Genomic DNA, 27,961 nt, shown 5'->3' on the forward strand with positions numbered 1-27,961 from the left:
CCCACTAGTTTGCAGTCTGAGGATTCCAGAAACTGCTAGGCATTAGTCATCTCTTTAACATAGCTATCAGCAGTTATACTTTCTGGCTATGGTTCAGTAAGTTTGCTTCTCTAACATTCAGAATCTTAAACTAAATCTTTTATTTCAAAAACAAAATCAAAACATTTTTTTTTCAGGGAGAGAAGGTGGGCAGAAGATGGACATGTCCTCATTATCAGCTTCCTCCTGCCTCCTCAGGCTGGATGGAGGGGGGGAGAACATGGAAGAGTGTCACCTCAAGGGCTGTAGTTGGCTCACAGCCTTGTGGGTGTGGCTTGCAATCTCTACTTAAGTCACACAATACCTAGGAAGGACTAGTTCTAGGGAAGAGCTCCCTGTCACCAGATAGTCCGCCCCTTTCTCTATGCCCACACACGACATGGTAGAACCAAGCAACCCATTCATCTACAATAGAATATGAAGCTAATGTCTGCCCTTGCTTCCTGTGCTGCTAGGTGAGGAAATAAACAAGACAGCAACAAGGTACACTGAACCCTAAAGCAGCTGGTGTCCGTCCTTGTACCATCAGTGACATTTCTGAGACTAGCCTGAACCCCAACTCCTCATATCAACGGGACAGGTTTGGTCATCTGCAGTGGAGTATAAAGAGAAATCAAGTCGAGTTTGAGCCACAAGTAGACTGTGACACATTTCTGAGTTAGGTTAAAATGTCACATATGCACAGGAAGCAGGTGAATAAGTTTTTTGAGGGAGTTAATGCCAAGGCATAACTGGCATCTAACCCTCTGAGGAGATGCTCCCAGTGGTAATGTCAGGAGCTAGGGTGCCTCAAGGAAGGTGTTGGTTCGGAAGATGGAGGAGACGATCTTCCCTGTAGCATTGATGGTGCCTTCACTGTCTGAACTGGATTCCGAGTCACTGCTCCCAGAGTAGGCACCCAAGCCTGGAAGGATTCCAATGCACACAGCAGCAGACGGGCAGTGGATGGAAGGGGCTCCACTCAGAGAAGAGCTTCCAAGAGACATGCAGGATGGGGCCTCTGCAAAAGAAGGGCAGGAAGTTAGCCATTGCCCTTCCTAATGCTGAAGGGTCATCTCTATCCTGAACATGCTGGAGCTTTCTATAAAAAAGCCCCAGTGCTGCAGAACAATTCTATGCAACCTCAGGAGACTCTGGACATCTTTGTGTCACAGTCGAAGAAGCTGACAGAGAAGAGAGTACACAGTTGGGATGTGAAAGACTGCCCCCATGCTCTTGCTCTGAGATGGGGAAACCCTGTAGATTCACCTACCATAGATTGACTCCCAACTTCACAAATCGTGGTACTACAGCAAGTGAGGCTCAGGTCTGATGTCTTCCTTAGCTACTCCTGTGGCCCTCAACAGAAGGTTAGATTAAGAGCCCACCTGTGAGGATACTAACAGGGCTGTGCTGCCAGACAAGAGACCACTACACCAACTAGCAGACGTTAGCCATGCAGCTATGCTCTTTATTAAGACAATTTTCCCACCCCGGGGAGAGGAGCACCTCCGAAACGGATTTCACCAAGTTCACTTTTTAGTTCTTTTATGCTGATACCCACTGCAGGAAACATTTTTAAACTATACACAATGCCACCAAGTATCTAGGCACTTTTCTTCTCAGGATATGAAGTGATTCTGCTGCTCCAAAGGCAAAGGCCTTAATCGACAGCATGCAGAACTGGACAATTAAGAGCAAAGTGAAGAGGTCTGAAGAGATGGTTGAGAGATGAAAAACACATACTGTGCACTTGAAGAGGACCTGAGTTCAGTTCCCAGCACTAGTGTCAGCTAGCTCACAGCCTGTAACTATCTTTAACTCCTGCTTGGAGGGCCTGCGAGCCTTCTGATGGCCTGCATGGCACTGCGTTCATGCACACACCCAGACACACACAAAGATGCATAATTTAAAACCAAACTGCTTTAAAAGGTCAAGCAAACCTAAACTGAGAACGGTACTCCATTCTTTCTTCCCTCTGAATGTTTCCAGCCTCATTTAATCACTGTAAAAACTTATATGTGGGTGTTCTCCTTGCTTACTGATGAGGGGAGTCAAAAAAGTTGTAAGCAACCAGGCTGGTATATAAGACACTAAACTAAGGCTGACAAGGATGTCCCTTTTGGGGATTGCCTTCTGTGAATCAAATCGCACTTGTGCAGACACCTCAAGAGAATGCAGAAGGGGCGCTGAATCCAGAGCTATACTGAGAAGCTAAGAGTCACCAGTTGTCTAGGACACAGGTTTCAACTAAAGGTGTCTGCCCCTCTCTATCTCTAGCAGGGGGAGAAACCGCTGGAGGTAAGTGTGCTCCAACTCTCAATAGGCAAAATGAGCAGTGACTGGAGACAGCAGTCACAGGGCCAAGTAGGCAGTGATGAAGAACGCTCGCAACAATTACCACAAAGCTAGCAAGATATAAAGAGCTCTTCTAATCTGTTAAAAAAATAAAATAAAATAAAAAAAGCTGTGAGGTCTGGGATATGGTAGGCACTTGCCTTGTAGGTTAGGGCTCTAGGTTTAATCCCCTGCACTGAAAACCAAAATACAGAGGGCAGAGTATGGCAGTGCACAGCTATAGTCCCAAAACTAGGGAGGCTAGAACAGGAAGGACTGCTGCAAGTTCAACACCAACCAGGGCTACAAAAGAGAGAGAATCTGTGGCAGTGGTGGTGATGATGGTAGCAGGAGGCCCCCTGAGATGGAGGCCAGTTATACTAGAGGTTTTTGTCTAGCATATGAAGTCCTGGACTTGATCCTCAGCACTATAAAACTTGGCATGGTAATTGTGCTGGACAGTATTATGTTAACTTGACACAAGCTAGAGTTATTTGAAAGAAACCTTAACTGAGAAAATGCCTCCCTCCATAAGATTTAGCAGTAGAGTGTGGATTTTATTAGTGATTGGGCCCAGTCCATTGTGAGTGGTCCTACCCCTGAACTGGTGGTCCTGGGTTCTCTGTGAAAGCAGGCTGAGCAAGCCAGTAAGCATCACCCCTCAATGGCCCCTGCACCAACTCCTGCTCCAGGTTCCTGCCCTACTTGAGTTCCTGCCCTCAGTGCTTTTGATGATGACTATTATATGGAAGTATAAGTCTCCCTGTTTACTTTTTGTTATGGTATTTCATCACAGCAGTAGTAACCCTAACCAAGACAGTAATGCATACCTATAATCCCAACACTTGGGAAATAGAGGCAGGAAGATTCGAAGCTGAAGGTTATCCTTGGCTACATAGTGAATTTGAGGCCAGCTTGGCATATATAAGACTTTGTCTTCAAACAAACAAACAAACAAACAAACAAAAACCCACACACATGACATGAGCAATTCACAAACAGTAAAACAGAAGTTCTAAACACAAGAATGGAAATAATATATTAGGAAGGAATGAGTGAGGAACGCCTCAAGAAAATTCAGCAATGACCTCCAAACTTCGCCAACTATTGCAGAACATGGTCCTTGGAGCAAAATATCCACTCCCTTCATCAGATAAGCTGTGGGTGCTTGCAAGAGAGCATCCCAAGCAGGCCTGCTGACTGCTTACTTCCCTCAAAGCAGGTGAAGGTGGGGAGAGTCACTGGACCTCCTTTCCTAAAGGCGAAGGGTTTTCAGGCACTATGCCAAGGTTTTCCCTGAAGAAGCCCCAGTGCAACAAACCAATCCAAATTCTCAACAGAAAGACTGTGTTCATCCTTGTGTTCCATAAGGAGACTCCAGGCATTCCTCCCAGCCATATATAATTCTGCCCTAATTGTGCCAGGGTAGAGGTTGGGGTATTTTGGAAGGTATTAGAGTGGGGAAGGCTGAGGGGAGATCTAAGCAGCTAAGTAAAGCAAGCCATCACCCATGCTGGGTGAACACCCCCAGTGTGGCTGCTCTGGGATTTCCCATGCTCCTGCAGTAACCTCTCACCCATGATCTGTAGGTATGCTCAATAAGCACTAGTTCTCCAGGGTGAATTTTAGGAGAATCATACTTTGGTTTGTTGTTGAGGCCCTGTAAGAAAGGGGCAAATGTTGTTTACATCTCTGCAGGAAAGGACTTTTCACAATATCAGTGATGTTCCTGAGATCTGTGTACAGCAGCAAAAGGGCGCTTTCTACAGAAGCTGTGCTGGTGACTGTCAGTTTGACACAAACCAAATCACCGGAGAGAACAAACCTCACCTGAGGAATTGCCCTCATCAGACTGACCTATCTGTGGAGCATTTTCTTAATGATAGATGTGGGAGGACCCAGCCCACTGTAGTTACTGCCACCCTTGGGCAGGTGGTCCTGGGTTCTCTAAGAAAGCAAGTGTAGCAGCCATAGCTAGCAAGCCAGTAAGGAGCATTCCTCCATAGTTCCTACTGAGTTCCTGCCCCGACTTCCTATAGCAACAGACTTAGAACTGCAAGTGTAAGATAAACCTTTGCTTCCTCGAAGTTGGTTTTGTTGGGGGTTTGTTAGAGTAACAGAGAAGCAAATTAGGACAGTAGCCAAGAGGCAAAGAATGAAGAATCTTGGGCTTTACTCTAGTATACACATGGCTCTGGGTCCCATCATCAGGACTATGAAGAAGAAGGAAGGAAACAATAACAAGTCTGTGTCCTCACTAGAAACAAATGGTCTCTAAATGAAAAAGTTGAGAAGCAGGACAATAGATGTAATTTGGGGGAGAATCAGGAAATGCCCATGCAAATATATGACAAAGCCTGAACAAAACAAAACCAAAAACATGAAAAACTGATAGCAGTGTATGGCCTGGGAAGAAACTGCTGGCTAGTGAGCAGGGGAGACTTGATTTTTAACTATAATCTTTTCATCCCCTTTCTAAATAATTATATATATATATATAATATACATATATATTGTTTTAATATCAATATATGTCAAATGTTGTTTTTAAAAGGGCAAATATAAAAATTCAAAGAGCATTCTGGCCATTTCCATCAGAGCAGAATCATCCTGCCTCTCTCTCACCCCCACAGTATCCTTCCAATAAAGGAAGAACACCACAGAAGCCTCAACCCCTGTTGAAGGGACAGGGCACCCACTCCACAGAGGACCCTTGAGAGGTGACACCCAACCACCACTGCCACCAGGGGATACACTGGGTAAGGCTCAAAGTAGGCCAGAATTTATGATGGGAGTTAATGTAGTTTTACAGTTTCCTTGCAAATGGCTAATTTGGGGGAGGGTGGAGTAATGGTAAAAATCTGATGGTTTTAATATTTGAGACATGACAAGAAGTTGTATAATTTATTCCTTGAGTGTTTGTGTTAATATGCACCACACAGACTGCTTTCAGAAGCAAAGAATAAAAGAATCAAGTTCAGAGTGCTTAGGAGGGCTGTAGCTAGCCTATGGGAGGAAGGCACTGAGTACAGAGCTGCCACAGGAACCGGGGCCATTGTGACCCTGGATCGCTTAAGTGAAAGGACCAGAGCCTCCAATTATCTAGGAAGTTTCAAGAGAGAAAAGACTGCAACTCTGACAAATTCCATTCCAAAAGCAGTTAACGGTTCAGAGAACAAAGCGCTGCCCTCTGAGCTCACCATTTGGGGGATATTTCCTGCCAACTCCAGCCTTTGCCGGACCACATTGTCATATCAACTCAGCACAGAAAATTATGAATAGTGAAATGTTCTTGGAATGCAGGCAGATGGAGAGAGCACACAGGCCACCCTGTACGTTTGCTGGCTCTGCTCAAACTAGTTTTCAGTGGAGAAGCCAAATTTCTGTTAGGATCAAGGCTTCCTTCAGGAGGACCAAGGCGAAGCTTTCCCCTGCAGAGGCCAAGACTGAAGCAAGGTTCAAGGAGAGCCAGTCTCTTCTAGGGTCTTCTCCTTCTAGCAAAGGAAGGTATTTCTTGTCTAGCTTGTACAAGAATGCGGGGACAGGAAGATGGCATTAGAATGTCATAAACTGCTTCTACATGTGTACAATAGGTCTGGACGGACACATATGGAATACACAATGGTGTTTCTCTGTGGAAATGAAAGAGGGTGTGTGAAGAAGTTCTTCACTGATGATGCTTTTTAAAGGTACATCTACCATCTCTGGAACTGAGGAGAAACAATTTAAAAAGCATGCATTATTTGTTAGAGAAAGAAATAAATGAAAGCCCTGTTTTATAGATGACCAATCGAGTTGAATTAGATACTCAATCCCACAGGTGGAACTAAAAGCAAACTCTCGAATTCCTCATTCCAGCCCAAGAGCACTCCCCTTTACTTACAATTTCATGCTACCTAATACAGAGGCAGATTTCACCACATAAGAAGTCACCACCTTCAAGGAAAATAAGACTCCTGAATTCCATTAGGCTCAGAGCAATCCAACCATCAGCAGGAGCTGGGCATTCTGTTTGCCAGAGGTGAAATCAAGAAACTTGACATTTGGCAAGACAGAGAAAAACCTTTTGTGAACAGAGATCATCTGACCAGGGTTTATAAGCACTCCTGGGAGAACTCAATTGTTAAATATCAACGCTACTGGTTTGTAACACACTACTTTTGTAGGGCAGCTCACATATTCATGGTAGAAATTCCTGCTAAGTATAAAAGAGTTTGGCATTAAGTTAAGGCAGGCTTGTTTAAAGAGAAATAATGCATCCCTTTACATAAGATACATTCTTTCTACAGTTCTCTTCCACATGGGTACAATGAAGGGGCCACACCCACCTTGAGCCTTGTCATCTGGGTCAGGGTCTGGTTTCAGTCTTTTCACACTATTGCCACTCTCTGAGCTGTAACAGAAAACACGGTGATATGAGCTATGTTGAATCTAAGCGATCAACAAGGAGAATCCGGGCACCAGAGCATTTATGAGAGTCTTGGGAAGTCTCAAGGAGCTGGGATGATTGAAATGAAAAGTCTACATTTCACTTCCTAACCTTTTCTCAAATACAACATCTGCTAGAGAGAGAACTTAACCTCTAAACAAACCCAAGGACACAGCATGCATACTGCTTTTCTGTCTTCTTTATCATTCAACTGATGGATTTCAAAAGTATTTGCACATTTCACAATGACAAAAATATAAATTATTAAAGGAAATATTTTTGATGGCATCCAGAAACACCCAAAAGATTTTCACTAAAACAGTATCTCAAGAATACATTTCAATGGAGAAAAACATTATACCAAAGAAAAAGACGGTGCTGTGAGTCTAAACAGGTATCTCATACATATGGGCCAGAGTCTAATTTGTGGCATGAAACACAATAAGGTCCTGTGGCCACAGTAGTACACAGAAGAGTGCAAATGTAGCACAAGAGCTAAAGGTCCCTTTTGTGGGAGGGGACTGTGCTGGGAAGAGTGTGCCCAGTTTCTTAATAGCAGGTAAGTGCTCTAGCACAGAACTGCAGCCCTGGCCCGAGGTCATCTGTTTACATGATTCTTAAGGCGTTAAAATAGCTATTTAGTTTTGCTGAGTATACCTGTCTGTTAAATTTCAAGACCCATCACTAAAACAATAGAAAATAGTATATAAAATAGAAAAAACATATTTTAAGGTAATTTTCATTTTTTTCCCCCAAAAGCAAGAGTATAATTTTTTTTAAGTAAAAGGGACGCTGGGGACGTAGTTCAGTCATTAAAACTGTGGCCAATACCTGGGGAAAGCTGTGGGTTCAATCCCCCAAAATAGCATTAACCAGGCATGGGGACACACCCTGTAATAATCCTAGGATATAGATGGGGCAGAAGAATCAGAAATCCAAGGTCATCTTTGGCTGTACAGTGAGTTTGAGACCAGATTAGAATACATACACCCTGCTCTATAAATAAATAAGTAAACAAACAAAGAGCAAAAGTAAAACAGCATTAAAGTGGTAGAAATTATATTTTAAAATCTAAATACAAACTACACAAACTAGTAAAAACTAGATTAAGTAAATATATTTTAAAGCAGTCATTTAAAGGTATTTATCTTAAAACTTAAAAATAACTTCCCCCCCAAAAGACCCTTAATACCCAGAAAGATTATAAGTGGAAGCATGGATAAAAAAGGATCAAGGCAGCTGGGCATAGTGGTGCATGCCTTTAATCCCAGCACTTGAAAGGCAGAGGCAGGTGGATCTCTGAGTTTGAGGCCAGCCTCATCTACAGAGTGGAGTTCCTTGACAGCCAGGGCTACACAGAGAAACCCTGTCTTGAAAGACAAAGAAGAGAGGGGAGGGGAGGGAGGGAGAATCAAGGCAATACTACCATGAAACAGTTGTCAACTACATCTGGAATTAGCTAAAACCCTGGTGTCTTAGCCACTGTTCTTTTGTTGTGGAGACACCATGACCAAAGCAACTCTTAAAAGAAAGCATTTAACTGAGGCCTTGCTTACAGGTTCAGAGGTTTAGTCCATTATCATCACGGGAGGGAGCATGGCAGCTTCATGGCACTACAGCAATAGCTGAGAGCTACATCCCGATTCACAGGCAGAGAGAGTCAGACCCAAAACAGATTCTCCTCATAGTCTCTTAGGACATTAGCTCCAGAACAAGTGACATAGTCTAAAGCCCTGCCAAAGAACCAGGATTGCCAGGCATGGCAGAGCATACCCATGATATTAGCACTTGGGAGGCAGAGGCAGGTATGAAGAGCAGTGTGGTCTACATAGCAAGATCCAGGCCAGCCAGGGATACACAGTGAGATTCCATCTTTAAAATAAAAATCATGATATTACAAACCACAATACCACAACACAATTAAGTTAGGATTAGTAAGGAAAAGCTAAGTACTGTATTTCATAGCCTCTAAGATGCTAGGATTATAAGGTGTTAGTAATGGAGGGGGGGTAGGGTGCATTTTAGAACCAGGCGGAGTATGGACAAGTTACCTCAATACTGAAAACTTAAAATATATTTTAATATTATTCCTGAGGTGAAGAAAAATCACAATGGTGATCTTAAGTACATGGTAGGAAATATAAAACTGTACTCCATGAGAGCGGAAAGTAAACAGCACTGAGTGCCTCTAACTGAAAAGACTGAAAATGAATGAGCATGGGTATCCCACAGGAATTTGTAACAATAAAACAAGAATAAACTTGAAAAGGATATGAAACAGGTTATTTTGTTTTGATGCTTCATACATACTCTGGGAGTCTCCAGATTTTCACAGGGAATCTAAATTGTCCACGTAATTTTAACAATGAGGACTCCCACACTTTACATTTACTAAACCAGAATTGGTGCAAAGCCTAGGAGTTTCCATTATTGACAAACTCTCATATTATTTCAATAAATCAAGGTAAGGAAGCTCAGAAACTCCTGCCCCAAGAGGCTAATGTGTCACCCTGCTTTGAAAGCAACATTAAGTGATGTACTTTGAAAACCCAAGAGACTCTATACAGCTCACCAGATTAGCTAACAGAATCTTTGCTAAATATGATGTGAAAACTAATCAAGGGAGACTGTTGAAATACCCACTTGGCAATGCAAGACTACCTAAGAGGTAACTGCCCAGGTGGAGAGCCCATTGAACTGGCCCAGGTCTGATTCCTGAGAGCCAATAAACTTTGGGAGGCTTACGTCGGGTGTTTAAAGATTCATGGTTTGTTAAGGTCCCTTCTCAGGCCACCAATCCTCCCCCTGATGCTGCTGTACCACAATGACATTTTACATGTGCTCAGTGTTCCTAGGAACATCTGCACCAGATAGAGGATGTGCCAAACCACAGGACTGCATCAATACACTCTATTCAAAACATGTGGCTGGCTGCCAACACGCCATATTGATTTTCCTAATAGACTGCACTTTACATCATTTCGCCCACGGTCTAGTTGGTCAAGCTGGTTCAATCACTTTGGTGCCATTTCAGGATTAGAAAAGGGAAGAGTAAACATGACAAAGAACTTAGCAGAATCTCCAGCAGTGCTACCCCCCACATCAGAGTCAGCAGTAGCCAGGTCTCTAACTCGACACAGCTGTCATATTCTCTCAAGGCCTCTGTAACAGCTGTTCTCTGAATGGTCTTCTCCCTTGCCTTCCATCAGAATCCCGGTGCCCTACCCCACCAACATCATTTAAGCCCTTCTCCAACTTCCAGGAAGCACACTTGCAGCTGTGCTCCTCCCCTATGCTGTTACCCCCTCACCAATCCGGAAGCATTTGCTGCCTTGTTTGCCTAGAGATACAAAAGCTCAACACTGAATTCTTGCTTTATTACTTACAACCATGGACAAAAGTTCTTCATCTCTCCAGCTGCCTTTCCATCTGTAAAACGGGTCATAATAAACGATGCTCCGTGGAACTGGTGAGAGCAATTTGTGAGACCATTAGAGGAAATCTAACCTCCAGCAGGTGCTCACTGAAAAGGAGCTGTGTGTCAGCTCAATGAGTGATCCAAGCAGGCTAGGGTCAAAGGCTACCGGGACTAAATGTAGCAGGGGAGAGAGAAAAGCTAGCACACTGCGGAGCACTGTCACGGCAACATGCTGAAAAACTATTTGCTCTGGGCGGCACTGCAAGTGGCATTTCAGACGATGTGGCCAGAGGGAGATTTTCACCATGTGCGCACTCTCGCTGACCTCTTATGCTTCACGGCTCCTGCCAACAGCTTTGCCTGGGAGAACTTGTTCTTGGTTTCTATGGGTTTCACAGCCAGCTTCTTCTCTACTTCCTTATTTTCTGCAGAAATTCCAACCTTGTTGAGATTACTGTGAGTTACAGGTTAAGGGTCAGATTAACCAAAAGGAAGAAATGCTACAGAGCAAAAGAAAATCCAGAGGACAACAAATTCTTGAGGTTCTCATCTGAATGTCACCAACAGTCATAAGAACATTGTTCAAAACCTGATTTCACCTTTGAAAGGTGAGACTATTTCTAAGAAAGTCATATATAACCTTCTCAATTTCCTTTATATTCCTTAAGACCTTTGTTAGGTGGCTGCCAAGATGGCTCAGAGAGTAAAAGCACTTGCCACATGCTTAAGCTCGATCCACAAAACATACATGGTAGAAGGGGGAACAGACTATTTTGTCCTCTAACTTTCCACATACATTTTCATGTGCATGTGTGTGTGTGCACAGACAGAGAGAGAGACAGAGACAGACACACAGGAACAGAGACACAAAGAAAGACAGACAGACAGGTCTGACCTGTTGGTTTGGTGCAGGCCTATATTCCAGCAACTTTAGAGGGTTTAGCTTTACTCTGGGCTATACAGTGGTCAAGCCAGCCTAGGAAAGTTAAAAGAGCCTGTCTCACAATAAAAAGCAGAAAATAGGCTAGGCTATAGCTCAGGGGTAGGAGGTGACCTAGCATTTGTAAGGTCCTAGGCTCAGTCCCCAGGACCACAAAAGGCAGAATCCCTAAGCAGGGCACTTGTCACACCAGTCATCACCAGCTCACAAGGCTGCTCACTCCTGCTCTTCTCTCCTCCAGCATGTGTTCCTTCCACAACTTACCAAGCAGGTAAATTTATGACAGGGTGCAAGTTGTTAGAATACAGCAGTGCCTTGCTGTACAACAGTGACATCTAGTGCCCAAGACATCCACGAAGCAGCCTTTGGCAGATGGAGAAACATCACCTCACCACACACCAGGCTAGGTGGCAACGTCTATACCCAGTCAGTCCATCAGGGTTTGAGGGAGGGGTGTGTGTGTGTGTGTGTGTAGACAGAGAGAGAGAGGGAGAGGGAGGGAGGGAGGGAGAAAGATGAAGAAAGAGAGAGAGAGAGAGAGAGAGAGAGAGAGAGAGAGAGAGAGAGAGAGAGAGAAACAAGAGACTTAAATTTCCTAGTAAAAAATTTCAAAGTTATCAGCACATTGAAGTTTCTACCTATAACTGTCACTAAGGCACAGAGCTCAAAAAAAGGAAGAAAGAACAAAAGAAAAAACCTACTCAATATTGAATACTAAAATGGGGAAAAAATGAGCATACCAAAACATGCATGTATTTCTGTTAACAAGGCACAGAATGAAAAAAGAAAACATTTAACTTTTCATTTTTTTCTAAGTAGAGAACAGGCACCTGCTGCAGGCCTGACACCTGAGTGGTCCCTGGGCTCCAGACGGCAGAGTGAGTGAGTTCACGCCATAAGCTGTCCTTTGGCCCACCTCCACATGCACGCTAGGACCTGCTCCTCAACTAATACAAGTTCTTAAAGAAAAGTTCCAACCTTTGGCAGGGAGCAAGTCGTAGTATTCTTTTATTATTATTATTAACATCAAAACTCCCCTCTCTCTAAAACAAACACATCTAAAAAATTTCAGACTTTATTAGATGAAGCACTTTCTGGTTCTTTCATCCTTTAGTTAAAAACTAAAGGGCATTTTACAGTCATAGCACTATTTTCTAGACTGTTCCTCTGGCAGATACTTATTTGCTAGTTTGCCAACCTAAAATAAAACAATTTATGTGAAAAGTGTAAAAAAGCCTGGTGTCTTCAGGGAGAGGCAGGTGGACCTCCGTCCCTGAGCCTAGCCTTGAAATATCCAAATAGGCTCCCTTGCAGAAGGGTAAAAATTAGGATGAACTACCAATAGCTCCTGTGGGCTACTCAGTTATTTATATATTTATTGAGAATTTACTATATTCCAGGCACTGGGGGGAAAATGAGTCATTCTGGTTGTTTTAGAACTTATTTTACATTCTAGCAGTAAAGAGATAAAATGAGCCAAAGCAAACAAATGAAACTGTGCCCTATTTAAAACAAAATTATGGGGCTTGGGTAGCTTAGTAGTAGAGCATGTGCTTAGAATGTATAAATCCCCAGATAACACTCCAAGAAATACCATTTGGTGGTAAACAGGATGTAATGGTACAGGAATCGGGAGCTACAACTACACAGAGTGCTTAAGGAAAGCAATACAGAGCTGAGTCCTAACCATGAAATGCTAGCCTTGGGAAATCTGAGGGAAGAACATTTCAGGTTGAGGAAACCATGAATTTGAGGCCTTGCAATAGAATCTATATGATGTGCAAGGAACCTAAAAGCCAGAGGCTAGAGTAGAGTAAACATCAGGAAGAGTGGCTACAAAGCTATATTGCCCATCTAAGTCTAATCCTACAAGGCAAGAATACCTCACTACTGACTGAGAATTTATGCCTGGTTAATCCTGAAAAACTTGGAATTCTGATTACAATAAATATGCACATGCAACACACCCCACTGGTCACAGCCAGTCACTCAGAGCCACAGGGACATCCGTGCTTACAAACTGTAAGGACTAGGTAGAAGGAAAACGAGTCATTTCTCTCCAAGCACAAAGGATATTCTGTACTCCTTCAGTTCCTCCAGTTCTTCTTCTCGTCGCTGCTTCTCTATCAGCTCCTGCTGCCGAGAAACCTCATCAAGGAAGTTGGTCTCATCTTCATCTAACCCTCTTACCATGTTTTCTAGGAAATAAGTGAACAAGGAGCACTGAGGAGACGGAGGCAAACAGTCTACTTTGACTTTTCCCTCCCCATGTTTATTCTGTGTATTGTGTACACGTGCACCAGGGCACACACACTAAAGCTAAGGGACAGCCCTTGGGAGTAATTCTCTCCTTCCAACTGTGGGATCTGGGGATCAACTCAGGTTGTCAGCTCATACAACAAGCACTGGCACTCATGAGCCATACTGCTGGCCCTTTTCCTTTTTAATGAAGCAGCAGATTCTTCAGGCAATTAGAAAAAGAATTGTTAAACACCATGAATTTTTAATAAATAGCATGACATCAAGTCAAAGCATTTCTCCCCTTATTAGAAATTAGCACAGAATTCAAATGTATCTTAGGCTCTAAGTAAAAAGGAAGGCAGAAGATGGTCTTTTTTCCACTGAATTGAGCTCCTGGAGACTGAATAATCAAGACATTCTATTGCTAGTATCAAAAATGGTTTCATGAGGCCAAGGTATACATCAAAAGGCCCAGTGAGCCCCTCAAACGTCAGCCTCTGAAGCTTACTGAATCTGAACTGCTCCTCATACTCCTGCTGCTTCCTGTCTTTCTGTTCCTGCAGCCGTTCGTACAGAGACCGGGGGTCATATGCCTCCTCCGGACATTCTGAAAGGGAGACGGGATAAAGGAGACGCAGAATTTAGGTTGTTTCATATTATTTTGGAATCACAAAGAGTTGGAAAAATAGTTAAGGCTCTATACATCTGAGGGTGAAAATAACACAAAGTCTATAGTTTCCCTTTGCACTTCAGACAGAAAAGGGCCAGCGGTTTTCAAAGACAACTATTAATGTCACATTGCTAACTGGATGAGCAGCCAGTTCAAACCTATTAGCAGCATCTCAGTTAAAACCTTTACCTCTAACTAGCAAGCAACTAGCAGAATCTCCTGGAAGACGCTGTGGTGGGGGAGGAGGGTGAATATGGAGTTCTGGTTCTGCTGTGGAGAATTCACATAGTTTACTTCACCCTGTGAGCCTAGTTCCTAAACTCTAATAAGGACAACTACCACATTCTTAGCAGGGTTTTGTAAAGATTAAAGCATAAAACGAGGGGCTGGAGAGTCGGTTCAGTGACTAAGGGTACTGGCTGCTCTTCTAGAGGATCTGGGTTCAATTCCCTGCATCTACATGGCAGCTCACAACTTTGTAACTCTGGTTTCAGGGCATCTGACATCCTCACACAGATACACATGCAGGCAAAACACTAATATATATATAAACAAATTATTAAAATAAAATAGGTTAAATGAATGATGTCCAACTCTAGATCTATCTATATACCTTGTGGGTCTTCTGGTTTCCGAACTTTCTCCCATTCTTCTTGCCTCCTTTTGCGCCGCTCATCTAGTTCTGCCTCAGACACAAACCTCTTTTTGATGACAAGGTTACCATCGTCCCCTCCATCCATAATGGAACAGTCTACAGAAAAAAAAAGTTAAAAGAAGAACTACAATTAAAATTCTTAAGAGCAGGGTGGAGATGTAGCTTGGTTGGTATAATGCTAGCACGCACGAGGCCCTGGGTTCAATCCCTAGCACCATGTATCCGGGGTGTGAGCTGATCGTGCAGGTCTACGCTCCAGCACTTGAGACGTGGAGACTATCCTGGCTTATCAGGCAGCACATGTCCACGCTATCCACAGTCACAGAGAGATTCTAGGATCACTCTGACATGGTGTTCCACAGCATGTCACACTGAGGGTGTTTCCCTGTCACAGCACTCTAGACAAATGGCCTTCTGGGCTCCACACTTGTTCTCAGCTCACATCCCCCTTTACAGCTGTAATATTTGACACTGCAGCTTCTTCCAGTTGCTATTTCAGAAGCACAACACTGCCTCCATTTACCTGTTCTTATTTCCAAAGCAGATTCTAATGGAGACTCTCAGGTCCTCAAGGCGTTAGCAGCCCAGTCCAATCTGTAAAGAGGGAGGTGGCAGACCTAGGAAAACAAACCACCGGTGTAAAGAGTGGAAGCGGAAAAGCCAGGCCTTGCTGACCTTCGGCCCAGTGCTCTCCACAGTAAGCAGCTGCTGCCATCTGTCCTGCCTGTCCTCCTGTGAAGCAATAGCCTTCCTTATTCCTATAACCCCAAGCCCTTAATGCATATCCTGGCATAGAAGACACCAAACTTCCTTTCTGCTTTAATTCAACTCCTCAGAGAAGCAGAAGGAAATAGAGATGGGAATGTCTTATTCCTCTTAAACATCAACATTTTGGAGCTGGGGATGTAGCTCAGTGCTACAGTACTTGCCTAGCATGTGCAAACCTTGGGTTGCTGGCTTTTAAAATGTTTTTCTGAAGAATTACAGTTAATCATCTACTCAGACATGTTTTGTGTTCGCTAAATATTACTACTTACCAAAGAGGCATAAACACAATACAACCCAATGTTTACTCTAAGATAACCTTTGACAACCCAAATAATAGTTTATTAGAAACTAAGTCTGGAACTAAAGAGATGGCTCAGTGATTAAGAGCTCTGACTTCTCTTCTAGTTCAATTCCCAGTCTCTACCTTTTAGCTTAAAACTGTCTATAATTCTAGTCCCTGGGGATAAAACACCTTCTATAGGCTTTGGTGCAGACATATTACCATATGTATGCCACAGACATATATGTAGGCAAAAATATCCATACACATAAAATGAATAAAATTTTAAAAAGTAAATCTGCAGCCTCAAAAAGCAACCAACAATTTAAATCTCCTTACATGTGTTATGCACTTTTTGCATGTTATCAAGTTTCTCTGCATACACAGCCTATGAGAAAGACTTGTCACAGATGAAGCTGACACCCAGGCTCAGTCATGTGCTCAAAGCATATAGGCAGCAAACAGTGGACTTTAAGGATCAAGTACAAGTCTGACATCTAAAATTCATATTTTCAGCTAGGTGTGATGGCACATGACTATAATCCCAATGCTCATGAAGAATGAGGCAGGAGGATCATAAGTACAAGGTGAACCTAGAATACACAGCAAGTTCAAGGCCAGCCTGCACTATATGATGATACCTTGTCTCAAAGTATCCACTTTTTACCCACTTCATCATACTCCTCCTCAGAAACCACATACTCTCAGTTAAAACAAAGACTTATCTGAATATATAACCAATCCCTGTAATCTCAGTCCTCAGAAAGTTAGGGCAGAAAAATGGGCTAGAGGCCAATCTGTGTCATACAATAAGACCTTATTTCCAAAACGACAACAACAAAAAACCAAGGGATGGTGTCTTACTTTTCTATTGCTGTGAAAACACAGCACCTGATAGAAGAAAGGTTTTAATTTGGGGCTCCAGGTTCTAGAGGGTTAGAGCCCATTACCATCAGGGGAGGAGCATGGCAGCAGGCAGGCAGGCAGGCAGGCAGGCAGGCAGGCAGGCAGGCAGGCATGGTGCTGAGGCAGTAGCTGAGAGATCTTACATCTCCATCCATAAACACAAGGCGGAGAGGGAGCTAACTGGGAATGTAGAAGGGCTTTAAACCTCAAAGCTCACCTCCAGTGACACACCTCCTCCAACTAGGCCTCACCTCCTAATCCTTCCCAAACAGTTCTATCAACTGGAGACCAAGCCTACAGAGACCATGCTCATTTAAGCCACCAAGTTGGGGATGTAGCTAAATGTACTAGGCTCTGGGTTCACTCCTCAGCCTGGGGAGAGACACACGATAAAACAAGGACACATCAATTTCAGCTATATTTTTTATATCAAATTCCAGTGCCCAAAATGTAATGTTTTTGTTTAGTAAAGATAAAAAATGAAACCAGGGCATTAAACCCCAACATTCAAAACAGAAGAAATCATCTCTGCCTGAATCCTTACTGTTGAGGTTTAGTTGCATGTGAAAAATTAAAATTGTGACAATCTCTAGAAAGAAAACTAAGTCATGATGCCTCCAACCAGATACTTAGGACAAAGGCAGAATTACCTTGTCTCTGTGACTTTGCAAAATTCCTCAAGCTCTTTGGAGCAATTTCTTAGGAAGCAAGAGCCAACAGCTTATGAATGTCCCCAGCAGAGAATGTGAACTATGCAGGCACTGGGGAAATGGGAGTCACGCTGTACCCTTGTTGCTTTCCCCTGTCTACTGGTTGCTGTAAGTGTCCCTTCCCACCCTATATCAACTGTCTCCTTTCCTCCCCCTACTTCTACTTCCTAGTAAACAACTCACAACAGGACAGGTCCTCAGAGCTTCCACCTGGCATCAGAATCCATCACACACAGAATCAGCAATTCCTATTTTAGATCTTCAAGATGGGCCACTGCGCTCCCTTCCAGGTAGCCAGTTCCCTCCCCATCCTTGCTCTAAAAATTCCTGTTCCTATGAATTCCACACATACATTTCGAGATGACAAAATGTGACTCTTTCAACATGACAATGCTTTAATTATAGGAAGATAACTTGTACTCTTAGCTTTCTGCTTTTCCAAGAAAAACATCCAGTATTTTAATCCTACGAAATAGAGATAAATGTGCTTTAAAGCAGTGGAACTTGCCTGGATTTGGTGGCACAAGTACGCCTGTAATCCTAGCACATGAGAAGCAGATACAGGAGGATCAAGAGTTCAAGGCCACCATTGAATATCCGAGACCTCAAAGAAACAGGCCAGCAAATGCCTCAGAGAGTAACCATGTATGCTGCCAAACCTGATGACCTGAGTTTAATTCCCAGAATCCATATAGTGGAAGGAAAAATGGAGTCCTACAAGCTTGTCCTTTGACTATTAAAAAAGTAGTGATGAATAGCCAAATTCTGAGTATTCTGTATAATATCCAGAACATTTCTTCTCCAAAAAATATTCAGGTCTTTGGAGAATTACAATCTTCTTTTAGTCAATAACTACAGCCATATATACAGGTGGGTATGGTAGCTCACACCTGTAATCCCAGCACTAGGGAGGCTGACACCAGCTTGAGCTATAGAATGATTTGGTTACAAGATAAATAACACTACAAGTTAACCTTATTCATCTTCCAATATAAGACTGCTCAATTTCAATCAACCTATATAGCAAGTGCCTTCTGTTGTGCTCTTCTTATTAAGGTGGGCACAGGCAATGATAAAGAGTCTGAAGTTCAAAATTTGGGTCTGCCAGGATTAGGACTTGGTATGACACTGGGCTAGTCACTTAATTCTTCTGAGCCTTGACGTCCTTATCCAGTTCACACTCACCAAAGGTGACCAAAATAGCCTTATACAACATAAAGTCTTTGTGTGGAAAACAAGACAACGCATGCGAAGCATTTGACCATTTTAGAATGCTTTGAAAGGCTTCCCATTACCATAAAGAACTATGTTAAGCTCTGAGCAGGGTACAGTGGTAAAAGAAACTGTGCACTCAAGGATTGGGAAGAAATCAGTTATAAGCAACTATGACCCTTTAAGTGGGAAAACTGAGAAGTTAGAAAACATACAAAACTTTAATGTACACATATATAATTCTCTCCACATGTAAGTTAGTAATTCTACTATTTGTCCAACACTGGGCTAGACTTTATGAAGTACACAAAATAAGGTCAATACTCTTGTACTTAACCCAGATTATATGGTATATAATAAACCACTAAGTGAGCAATACAGGCAGAATTAGATACTGCAGGCCACATTTAGGGATGGACGTTTTCCCAGGCTCAAGACTTGGGCATGTACCTGGATTCCTTTTCCTTCTTTATACTTTTATATTCTACCTGCCGCCTAGTTCTACTGTCTTTACCTCTTAATGAGGTTTGCTTAACCTACCCTCTTCTTTTGTGGGAAGTGGGCCCCTTCCTTTCTAATTCCTTTTTGGGCTCCATCTTGCATACTTCAAAAGTATTCCATAGGTAATTTCTATTCTAGCCTCTATTCAAATCATTCTTCCCATTATCAATCTCATGGTCTTTCTAAAGGTAAACCTACCTGTTACTCTCTTACTTAAATTGCCACTATCAATCATCATCACTACACACACAACACACACACACACACACACACACACACACACACACACACACACACCAGTACAAACTAGAACAAAAATATAATTGTTAAATGACACTGCCACAAATACCTCTTGTGTGTAACATTTCCTTGTGGTTGAAAGTTGCTTCTGTCAGAGTAGAATCCATATTAATTTGTGTGATTCCCATCAACTGCCTCACCACCCCTATCTTCCTAATCTAATTTACAACAATCCCTCCACGTGGTACTGGAAAGCCACACTGCACATCTCACAACTTGGTCTGCCTCTCTGCAGGCTCTTTTGCCTCTGCCTTGCTTCATTTTCAAACCTCATGTAAACTTCTCTGCTCAAACTCAGATCCCCACCTCTAAGAAGTTTCCCATGTCCTTCTAGTGTAGCGGCTGAATATTTCTTTCCTGTGTTCCTGTTACATATATTTGAAACTGTACACAGCACCCATTAACTATGCTTTACCACTGCTGAATGTTCCAACAGCTCTTTACCTACACTGCCTATCAGCATAGTGTGGAGCATTATGTCAAGTGTATAATAAATATTTACTAAATAAACTAACCACTAGGAAGAGCTAAAGAATCTGAGCAGGAAAAAAGTATATTCAATGAATACTACCAAATACTGTCCAATGTTAAATTAGACAACAATGGCCATTACAGGGATTTACTGCAGTTTCAGTGTCTCAAGGAATTCTTGTTCAAACATCAGTTAAGTTTGGGCAACAGGAAAAACAGAAGTTGAGACAACTTTCTTTGTTACACAAATGAAACCATCTTTCAAAAATCTAATTCTTGCTGGCTTTCTTTAACTCAGTGGTTGTCAACCTGTGGGTTGTGACCCCATTTAACAAACCTATATATTCAAAAATACTAATGTTACAATTCATAACAGTATCAAAATTAGAAATGAAGTAGCAACAAAAAAATACTTTTATTGTTGGGGGTCACCACTGCATGAGATATTAGAGGCCCACAGCATTAGGAAGGTTGACAATGGAAGCAGCTTGCTCTGGGCCTCCAGGAGATGGGGCAGTACATAAAAGAATTTGCTGTGAGAGCCTAGAAGCCTCAGCTAGATTCTTGGAACTCTGGTGAGAAGAGAACCAACTCCTGAAGCCTTCCTCTGACCTCTAAATGTGGGCAGTAGCACCTGCACCTTGCACTCACCCTCCCCAACACACACACACACACACACACTTAATTGACAACATTAAAAGGTTTTTTTTTTTTTAAAACTTCCATAGGGAAGTAGACCTTTATCTTCAGAGTCCACAGTAGCCATTTATTATGCAGAATGGAAGTGGCCCATACCCACAATGCACAGACCCTTTTCTGAGCTACAGATTTAGATTACAATGACTTTAGTTCCTATTGCTTACCCAAACTTTCAAAAGTTTGTACTTTCCCCTTTTGTTTGCTATGATAAGCAAAGATAAAATACAAGTACACAAAAAGCCCAGGGATTAGGGAGCTCTAACTATCAAGATCAACACAGGACTGCAAAGGATTTATAGTAGAAGGTTTATTTTGTCCTTCCTGTGTTCAATTCTAGGAAGATGAAACAAACCAGGCATGGTGGTGCACACCTTCAGTGCCAGCATGCACTCAAGAGGCAGAGGCAGAAGGATCTCTCTGAGTTCTAGGTTAGCCCTGTCTGCATGATGAATTCTAGTATACGCAAGGCTACAGTCAGTCTTTGTGAAGGGTGGAAAAGAGACAGACAGATAGACAGACAGACAGACAAACAGACTAAGGTCAGCTTTTCTTTCCTTGCCCAGCTTTTGTTTTTCAAGGGAACTGAAAAGTGAGTTCAGCTAGAAAAAACAAATACTCTTCCCCCCCAGTACTGATAGTCAAACCTAGAGTAACTCACAAGCTAGGCAAGTACGCTAATGCTGAACTACATATTCAGTCAACATTTTTGTTTTTAAAAAAGAAACATTCAAAGTTCTTCAATATGGATTTTGTAGAAAACAAAAAATCACTCTGTTTAAACTTAAACAAATTTCAAGGACTGAAAAGTTTAAGGCCAACCTGGTTTATTATACAGTAAAACTTGTCTCCAAAAAGCCATGGCTTACAAATTTGTTTAACAGTCAAAAAAACAAAGATCTTGTGCTTCAAGCAGGGTAACTTGTTACACACTGCAGTACTGTTGTTTCTACTGGAGTCAGTATTTCCTTTCCTGGCTGGGAGACAAAACAGGTGGTGTCTTATAGCATATTCTACAAGTTCTAAAAGTGCACAACTTTAAAGTAATCATTATCCTAGAACTGAAAACTTAGTCCAAGTAACTAGTGCCGTGATGCAAATTAATGAGATCTGTTTTCCTAGGGAGTAGAATTTTGTGATGGCAGAATAAGTTTACATTCGGCTGGCCACCATCCCCTTCTAAAATTAGACCCGACATGCAGAAATACACTCAAGGAATCAGATTTCTGTGTTATAAGCTTTATTTAGGGTAGCAAAAATAAGCCAACCCATTTTCTTTTGTCAGTTGACTGATTTCCAATATTTTCACCCTAATATGTAAGTCTTCCTGTACTTCAACTAGAAGGGACTGTGCAGTCTTGAGGACCACAGTCTGGATCCCAGTTTTCAAGTAATAAGCCACAAGTCAGGCACACTTCTGCAACCCAAGCTCTGAGAGGTTAGCTGTGAATTGCTGGCTTGCAACAATCTGCAAAAACCTAAGTTCCAGGTTCAGAAGGAGGAAAAGTGAGAGGTGGTGGGGAGGGACTGACTCTGCCTCAAAGGTATAGACAAGAGTAACAGATGTAACCCAGTACCCTCTTGTGCCCTTCGAATTCATGGATAGACAAGTATAAAGGTGCAGCATGTACGGCCCACCCTGCATGAGTCACTCACACACACACACACACACACACACACACACAGAGAGAGAGAGAGAGAGAGAGAGAGAGAGAGAGAGAGAAGAGAGAGAGAGAGAGAGAGAGAGATTTGCTAGTCCAATTAAACCTCCCAAAAGACTACTTTCTGGCCAGAAGACACTGCTACCAAGCAATATTAATTTAGATCAAGTCAACTTTTCCTATGTCATAAAACTTCTTTAGAGAATGACAATTACTTAACAAAGAAAGAACTCTGTTGATACTTACTACTGGATAAAGCAATCTGTAAGAAAAGTAACATTAATCTTTTAACTCTGCAGCTTATACTCTAGAAGCAAAAGAGATCTAATAAATTAATGAGATCACAACATAAGCATCTTAATCTATAGTTAAGGTTTATATTATAAAGAATAGTTTGTAATAAATTTGAGGCATCAAAGAAACATAAAATTATATGTTAAGTATTTTATGTGTTTACACACACACGTTCACATACTCACACAAAATCTCTCCACAGCACATGGTGGTAATCTCTTCTTATACTAAAGGAATAGGAACACTAACTTATACCTCCACTCCTTTAGCTGGTGCTCAGCTCTCTACTGCACACTTTCCCTCTCAGAACAGACACAGTCCCCTCAATGTGTGTGAGTCTGATTTAGTTGTATTTTGCTATGTGCTGTGACAAGAGAGCGCAAAGCAACGTCTTTACCTGAAACTCAGGGAAGAAAAAAAAACAGCAGGACCTTCTGGTTGTCAGCCCCTCAAAACTGGGAAGACACAAGAAAAATTAAAAATTTCAGCATTAGTATTCAACATGGTGCCTCTCTGAGAAATATTCAAGAATAGTTTTGATTCTAAACTATTTGCCATATAATTTGTTTTTAGACCCAACCCACACACCAAATCCTAGCCCATCTTCTGAACACCCATCTTTACATGGCTCAGCAGTACAATCAAACTGAAAAGGAATTAAGCCATATGATGCTAGTAGCAAAGTTAACCAAGACAGCTTTTAAAAGTTGTTTTATGTTTTGTTTTGGATTTTTGAGAGAGTCTCATTATGTAACCTTGGCTGACTGGAATTTGAAATATAGACCTGGCTGACTTCAAACTCAGAGACCCATTACCTATGAATAGAGGCTCACCACTCCCACCCAAGCCAGTTTTTTGGTGTGTGTGTGTGTGTGTGTGTGTGTGTGTGTGTGTGTGTGTGTGTGTGTTGGTGTTTTAAAGGCAAACCTTCTCAAGACACAGTGCTACCTAGGCACCAAATAGGGACATACAGTCAATGCAGTAATGTGATGATGTGGCACACAAGCAATTTAGGAAAAGTAGGACACAGTTATCGCTACAGGAGGAGTTGAAGATAAGCTTTAAGACATAAACACACACCACTTTTTTGCTTGATTTTTCAAGACAGGTCTCTTGACAGGCCTGGCTATCCTAAAACTCACTCTGTAGACCAAGCTGGCCTCAAACTCAGAGATCCACCTGCCTTTGCCATCAGACTGCTAGAATTAAAGGTGTGCACCACCAAGCCCAGCTTAAGTACTAAGTTCTTTTAGGAAGACTAGACTATGGCACCAGAGAAGCCTAATTCTTATAGTTTCTGTGACACTAAATTGTGAAAATACTAGCAATGTTATATAGAAATATCATCTTTCACTCAAGAGTAGAGAAAAATCACAAATTTCACATTCCAGTATTAGAATCAAGGGGTGAGAGGCTTTGCCTCTGGAGAAAATGAACTAAATATTGAAACCTGTCCTCTACTGCTATGCTTAGACAGCTAGAAATGTAGTGGTGGTGGTAGTAGTAGTAGAAATAGTAATAGTATCAGTAATAATAACAATAATAATATAATAATAGCTGAAAGATGGCTCAGTGGATAAAATTCTTGCCAGTGTTCCTTCTGAGAGGGAAGGCAGACGACAGGAAAGCCCAGAAACTGTGGGTCAGCTAGCCAGACACATGCAGCAGTAAACAACTAAAGACTGTTTCAAACAAGGAGAGGCGGCTCAGCAGTCTAAGAGTGCTTGCTACATTTCCAGAGGATAAGTTCAGTTCCAGGCACAATACAGGGACACAACTGCCTGTAACTCTAGGGATTTGGTGTCCTCTTATGGCTTCCTCATGCACCCGTACACACATCACATGCATATGTATACACACACACACACACACACACACACACACACACACACACACACACAAATCTAAAATAAATCTTAAAGTGAAAAAAAGGTAGGTCCAATAACTTAAGTTGTCCTCTAATACAATATGTAATAGTGCATATAAATCTGCATGTACACAACACAAATATGTACATACACATATCAAAGGCATTACATACAAAAGAAACTAAATAATATTGTTAAACCAAAAAGCCAAAAAGATAGTAAAGACTTTGGATAAAACCTAGAAGGTGACAACCAGAACTTAAGCCCATGATTCAAGCAGATTATTTCATCCTGAGGACTTCTCTGATGTGAACAATTCACTCTAGCAGTGATGAGGCAACAGAAAAACCAAAAGCAGCCCACAGGGTGTGCTCACAACCCTTCCCTCCCTTTCATAAACTGGTACCCAAAAATTAAACCTCGGAAGGGTAGGGAGATAAGAAAGAAAACAGTGGGAATAATTGACAAGAAAAACAGATCTATGGGAATTAAATACATGGATCACACAACAAATATACTTACGATGTTTAAAATAAAAATCAAGCCTCAAAATTAACAGCAAAAAATATGAAACCTTTTTAAAGTGATAAAAAACCTCAGGAACTAAGACCTGCAATAATTGAATTTAAGAAGTCAGTGTTTACTCACAGGCCATATGAAGCTCAAGAAAAACAAAGGCCAAAAAATGAAAGCCTCAGTCCTTCTTAGGAAAAAAAAATGTATAGCACCCTCTCAGAGTGTGGTACACCTGGACCTTAAATCATTAATAATCCAAGAGCTAAGAATATAGCCTTGTGGTAATTTTTGGTATTCAAAGATCATTATGCTTAATCTATACTCACCAAGAAAACTGTTTCCATGTTACATTCTGTCCTACATGTACTTCATGCTTATGGTAACCAGTGGGATTTCAATGCATGCTCAAACCTCTAAAGGAATTAAGTACTGACAAAAATATTCATATAGTGTCATGCCAAAATGCCTTTAAAAATCTGTATATGTATCCCTCTTTTTTAAAAATAAAGTTGGAAGAGAAAAAAAAGGAAACTGAAAAAAGATGTCAGTGTGTAAGAGGGGACATGGTGACACACACCTTTATTCATGGGGAGGCAGAGGCAGGTGGATCTCTATGAGTTCTAGTACAGCCAGGTTTATATAGCCAGTTCCAGGAGAGCTCACAAAAGAAAAAGAAAAAGATGACTGTTTATGAGTAGGAACAGAAGAGAACTAAGAGAAACTGCCCAGTCTGGAAAGAGGCAGAGCCAGAAATATCTTGAGTTCTAGGCTACCTTGGGCTGCACAGCAAGATCCTGCCTTAAAAAAAAAAAAAAAAAAAAAGCAAGCAAAAACAACTGAAGATAGAGTGAATGTGTGTGAAAGACAGTCAAATGTATCAATATATCAGTGACTAGAACTTTCCAGAATAAACCACTATCTCAACTAGTCAAAAGGCTAATTAATATTGCCAAATGTAGCACACACCTGCAATTTGAACACCTGAGAGAGAACAGAACAGAAGCTTAAGGTTATTTTTCCCTACACATCAAACCCAAGGACGGACTGGCCGCAAGAGACTGTCTGAAAACAACAATCAAAAAAGTCAAATACCAAGACAACTGACAGGAAACAACTGGAGGTTTGAAGCACCACAACTGAAACGGCAAAGCAAAGGTGAAACACTCAAAAGCACTTCCAGAGGGAAACTGCTCCTGTTCAAGAGCAAAGGCAAGTCAAAACTGATTAGCTCAAACTGATTAATCATGCTGCCCTAAAGGCATATTACACTATATCCAAGCGTGCAGTTGAATCGGGCTGCTAAATGACTACTTCATCGTCAGAATATGGGTGGTTTTCAAAGTCTGAAGCTGAAGATGGCTTCTAAGCAAACGATGGTGACAATGAAGGATGAAACCAGGTAAATTTTTCCTTTTTTAAAAATCAGAAAGAGTTTCCTCTTAAAAGCATTAAGACTTCAACTTCAAAGATAATTGGGCCCTAAGACTTTCAGACCCTTACACATTATTCGTAGCTCATCTTAGGCCCCAAATGAAACACAGGAGCTGCCTTTATTTCAACTCAGCTCCTTCTGTCCTAGAAAGCTCTTCAGATTCCTTTCAAATATTTCAGAAGCAGAACCGTCCAAACCATTTTGCTTGTTTATTCTACTTTGTTTTCTGGCAGTCTTACTATGGAGCTGACACCCCCCCACCCCCACCCAGATTACCCTGTAATCTGTGGTGCTAGGATTACAGGTACAAGCCACTACACTGAGCTCTTCCAAAACATTTTATGATGTCTCTGGAGACACATCGATAAATAATAAACTCAACCAACGAAACTTGCCTGACAGGTTGACATGCTAGAAGTCGCTGTAAATCCTAACCAGGTTCTTTGTGGGTTCCACTCTAGACTTAATCTACCTGAAGGGTACAGCAAAAAGTTTGCATTTTAAAACCAAGGGCCACAGATCTTGTGTTCCTACAAGAAGCACTTCCACGAACAATAGTTCTCCCTTTCCCTCTGCGTGGATTGGCATTCCAAGGGCACCAACTCTCAAATAAGACATTTCAACTACCGGTCGTGTTCTAATAAAATAGGTACACCACCTTGTTTCCTATCAGAAGAAAATGAGCGAGGCACTGAAACTGGGAAATTTGTTATGTACCCATCCTGCGATTACGCTCCGGGATTCAACGATTCTCAATCGGGCATTCCACGTTTTCTATGGAGCGAGGAGCTGTTCTCGGGGAACAGAGGCAGCAGCTCACTTTAGGCCTGATGGCTCCAGCTAACAGAAAAGTGCTGAAAGAAGACAAGCGGCCCGGCAGTTCTGGCGCGTGAGAAAGTGTCGGAACCTCCCGCCACTACGACCGACACGCCGTCCCGCAGACTCCCGTGGCTCCGTTCGGGGTGGGCACCGCAAACTCCCAAGCCGGGCCACTCAGGACACCGGGCACGAGCAAGGGTCGCGGACTGAAGACAAGCCTGGGCCCTAATCCTAACTCTGACTGTAGTTCACCCTCTCCTCGGCCGAGAAGCCTGGTTTCGCCTCTCGGCGTGGACCCAGGCCGCACTCACCTACCAGAGCGCGGGAGGCGAGCCTCCCTCACCTCCGCGGCGCCTAACGCAAACCGTCGCCGCCAAGGCCACACGCTCTTAAAAAAATAGAAAAGAAACCAAGAAAGAACAACGGCTTAAAGGAAGCAAACAGACTTTGCTTTTGTATTCCTTTTGACCCTTCGGGGCTTCCTGTTCCTTACAGCCACAACACATTTCCACCCCGCTTCCGGCGATATAGTCCAATCAACAGCTCTCTCCCTCCCCTAGCGCCTCGTGGAAATCCGGTGCTTCAATACTGTATGGAGAGATCTGATTGGACCGTTCACCCTTCGGCAAGGGGATTAGCCAGTTCATTCCAGGGTGGCGGGCAGAACTGCAGAATCACGTGACACAAGCCTTGAGCGATGATTGGCTATCTGGGAGAGAGGGCTTGCCACCGAGGAAGGGGCGTTTCCTAGGGGACTGAGGGAGGGCCCGGGCGGTGCGAAGCGGGGGTGGGCCCTGCGCGTAATGGCAGTGCCGTGTC

General features: G+C 42.4%; 1 protein-coding gene across 1 annotated transcript; it reads right to left on the reverse strand.

Annotated features, from left to right (window-relative positions):
* Window positions 1-122: 122 nt before the first annotated feature.
* PSME3IP1 (proteasome activator subunit 3 interacting protein 1) lies at window positions 123-27,639 on the reverse strand. Its single transcript, XM_080936591.1, has 9 exons — window positions 26,982-27,639; window positions 22,905-22,962; window positions 15,232-15,325; window positions 14,667-14,804; window positions 13,892-13,990; window positions 13,218-13,340; window positions 10,528-10,657; window positions 6,684-6,748; window positions 123-1,039 (listed from the first exon to the last, which is right to left on the reverse strand). The coding sequence occupies exons 4-9, from the start codon at window positions 14,791-14,793 to the stop codon at window positions 819-821; spliced, it is 765 nt and encodes a 254-aa protein (XP_080792717.1). The 5' UTR covers window positions 14,794-14,804; window positions 15,232-15,325; window positions 22,905-22,962; window positions 26,982-27,639; the 3' UTR covers window positions 123-818.
* Window positions 27,640-27,961: the final 322 nt, after the last annotated feature.

Source organism: Micromys minutus, assembly GCF_963924665.1.
Source record: "Micromys minutus genome assembly, chromosome: 24".
Taxonomy (NCBI): Eukaryota; Metazoa; Chordata; class Mammalia; order Rodentia; family Muridae; genus Micromys; species Micromys minutus.

Bases quoted from the DNA above. Each gene is read 5' to 3' on its own strand.
- PSME3IP1 (XM_080936591.1), bottom strand. From the start codon at position 14,793: ATGGATGGAGGGGACGATGGTAACCTTGTCATCAAAAAGAGGTTTGTG. The intron at 10,658-13,217 runs TATCCTTTGTGC...CTGTAACTCACA, and splicing joins GGAACTGAAGGAGTACAGAA to GTAATCTCAACAAGGTTGGA. The intron at 1,040-6,683 runs GTGGGTGTGGCC...CTTCTTTTGCAG, and splicing joins CCCAGATGACAAGGCTCAAG to AGGCCCCATCCTGCATGTCT.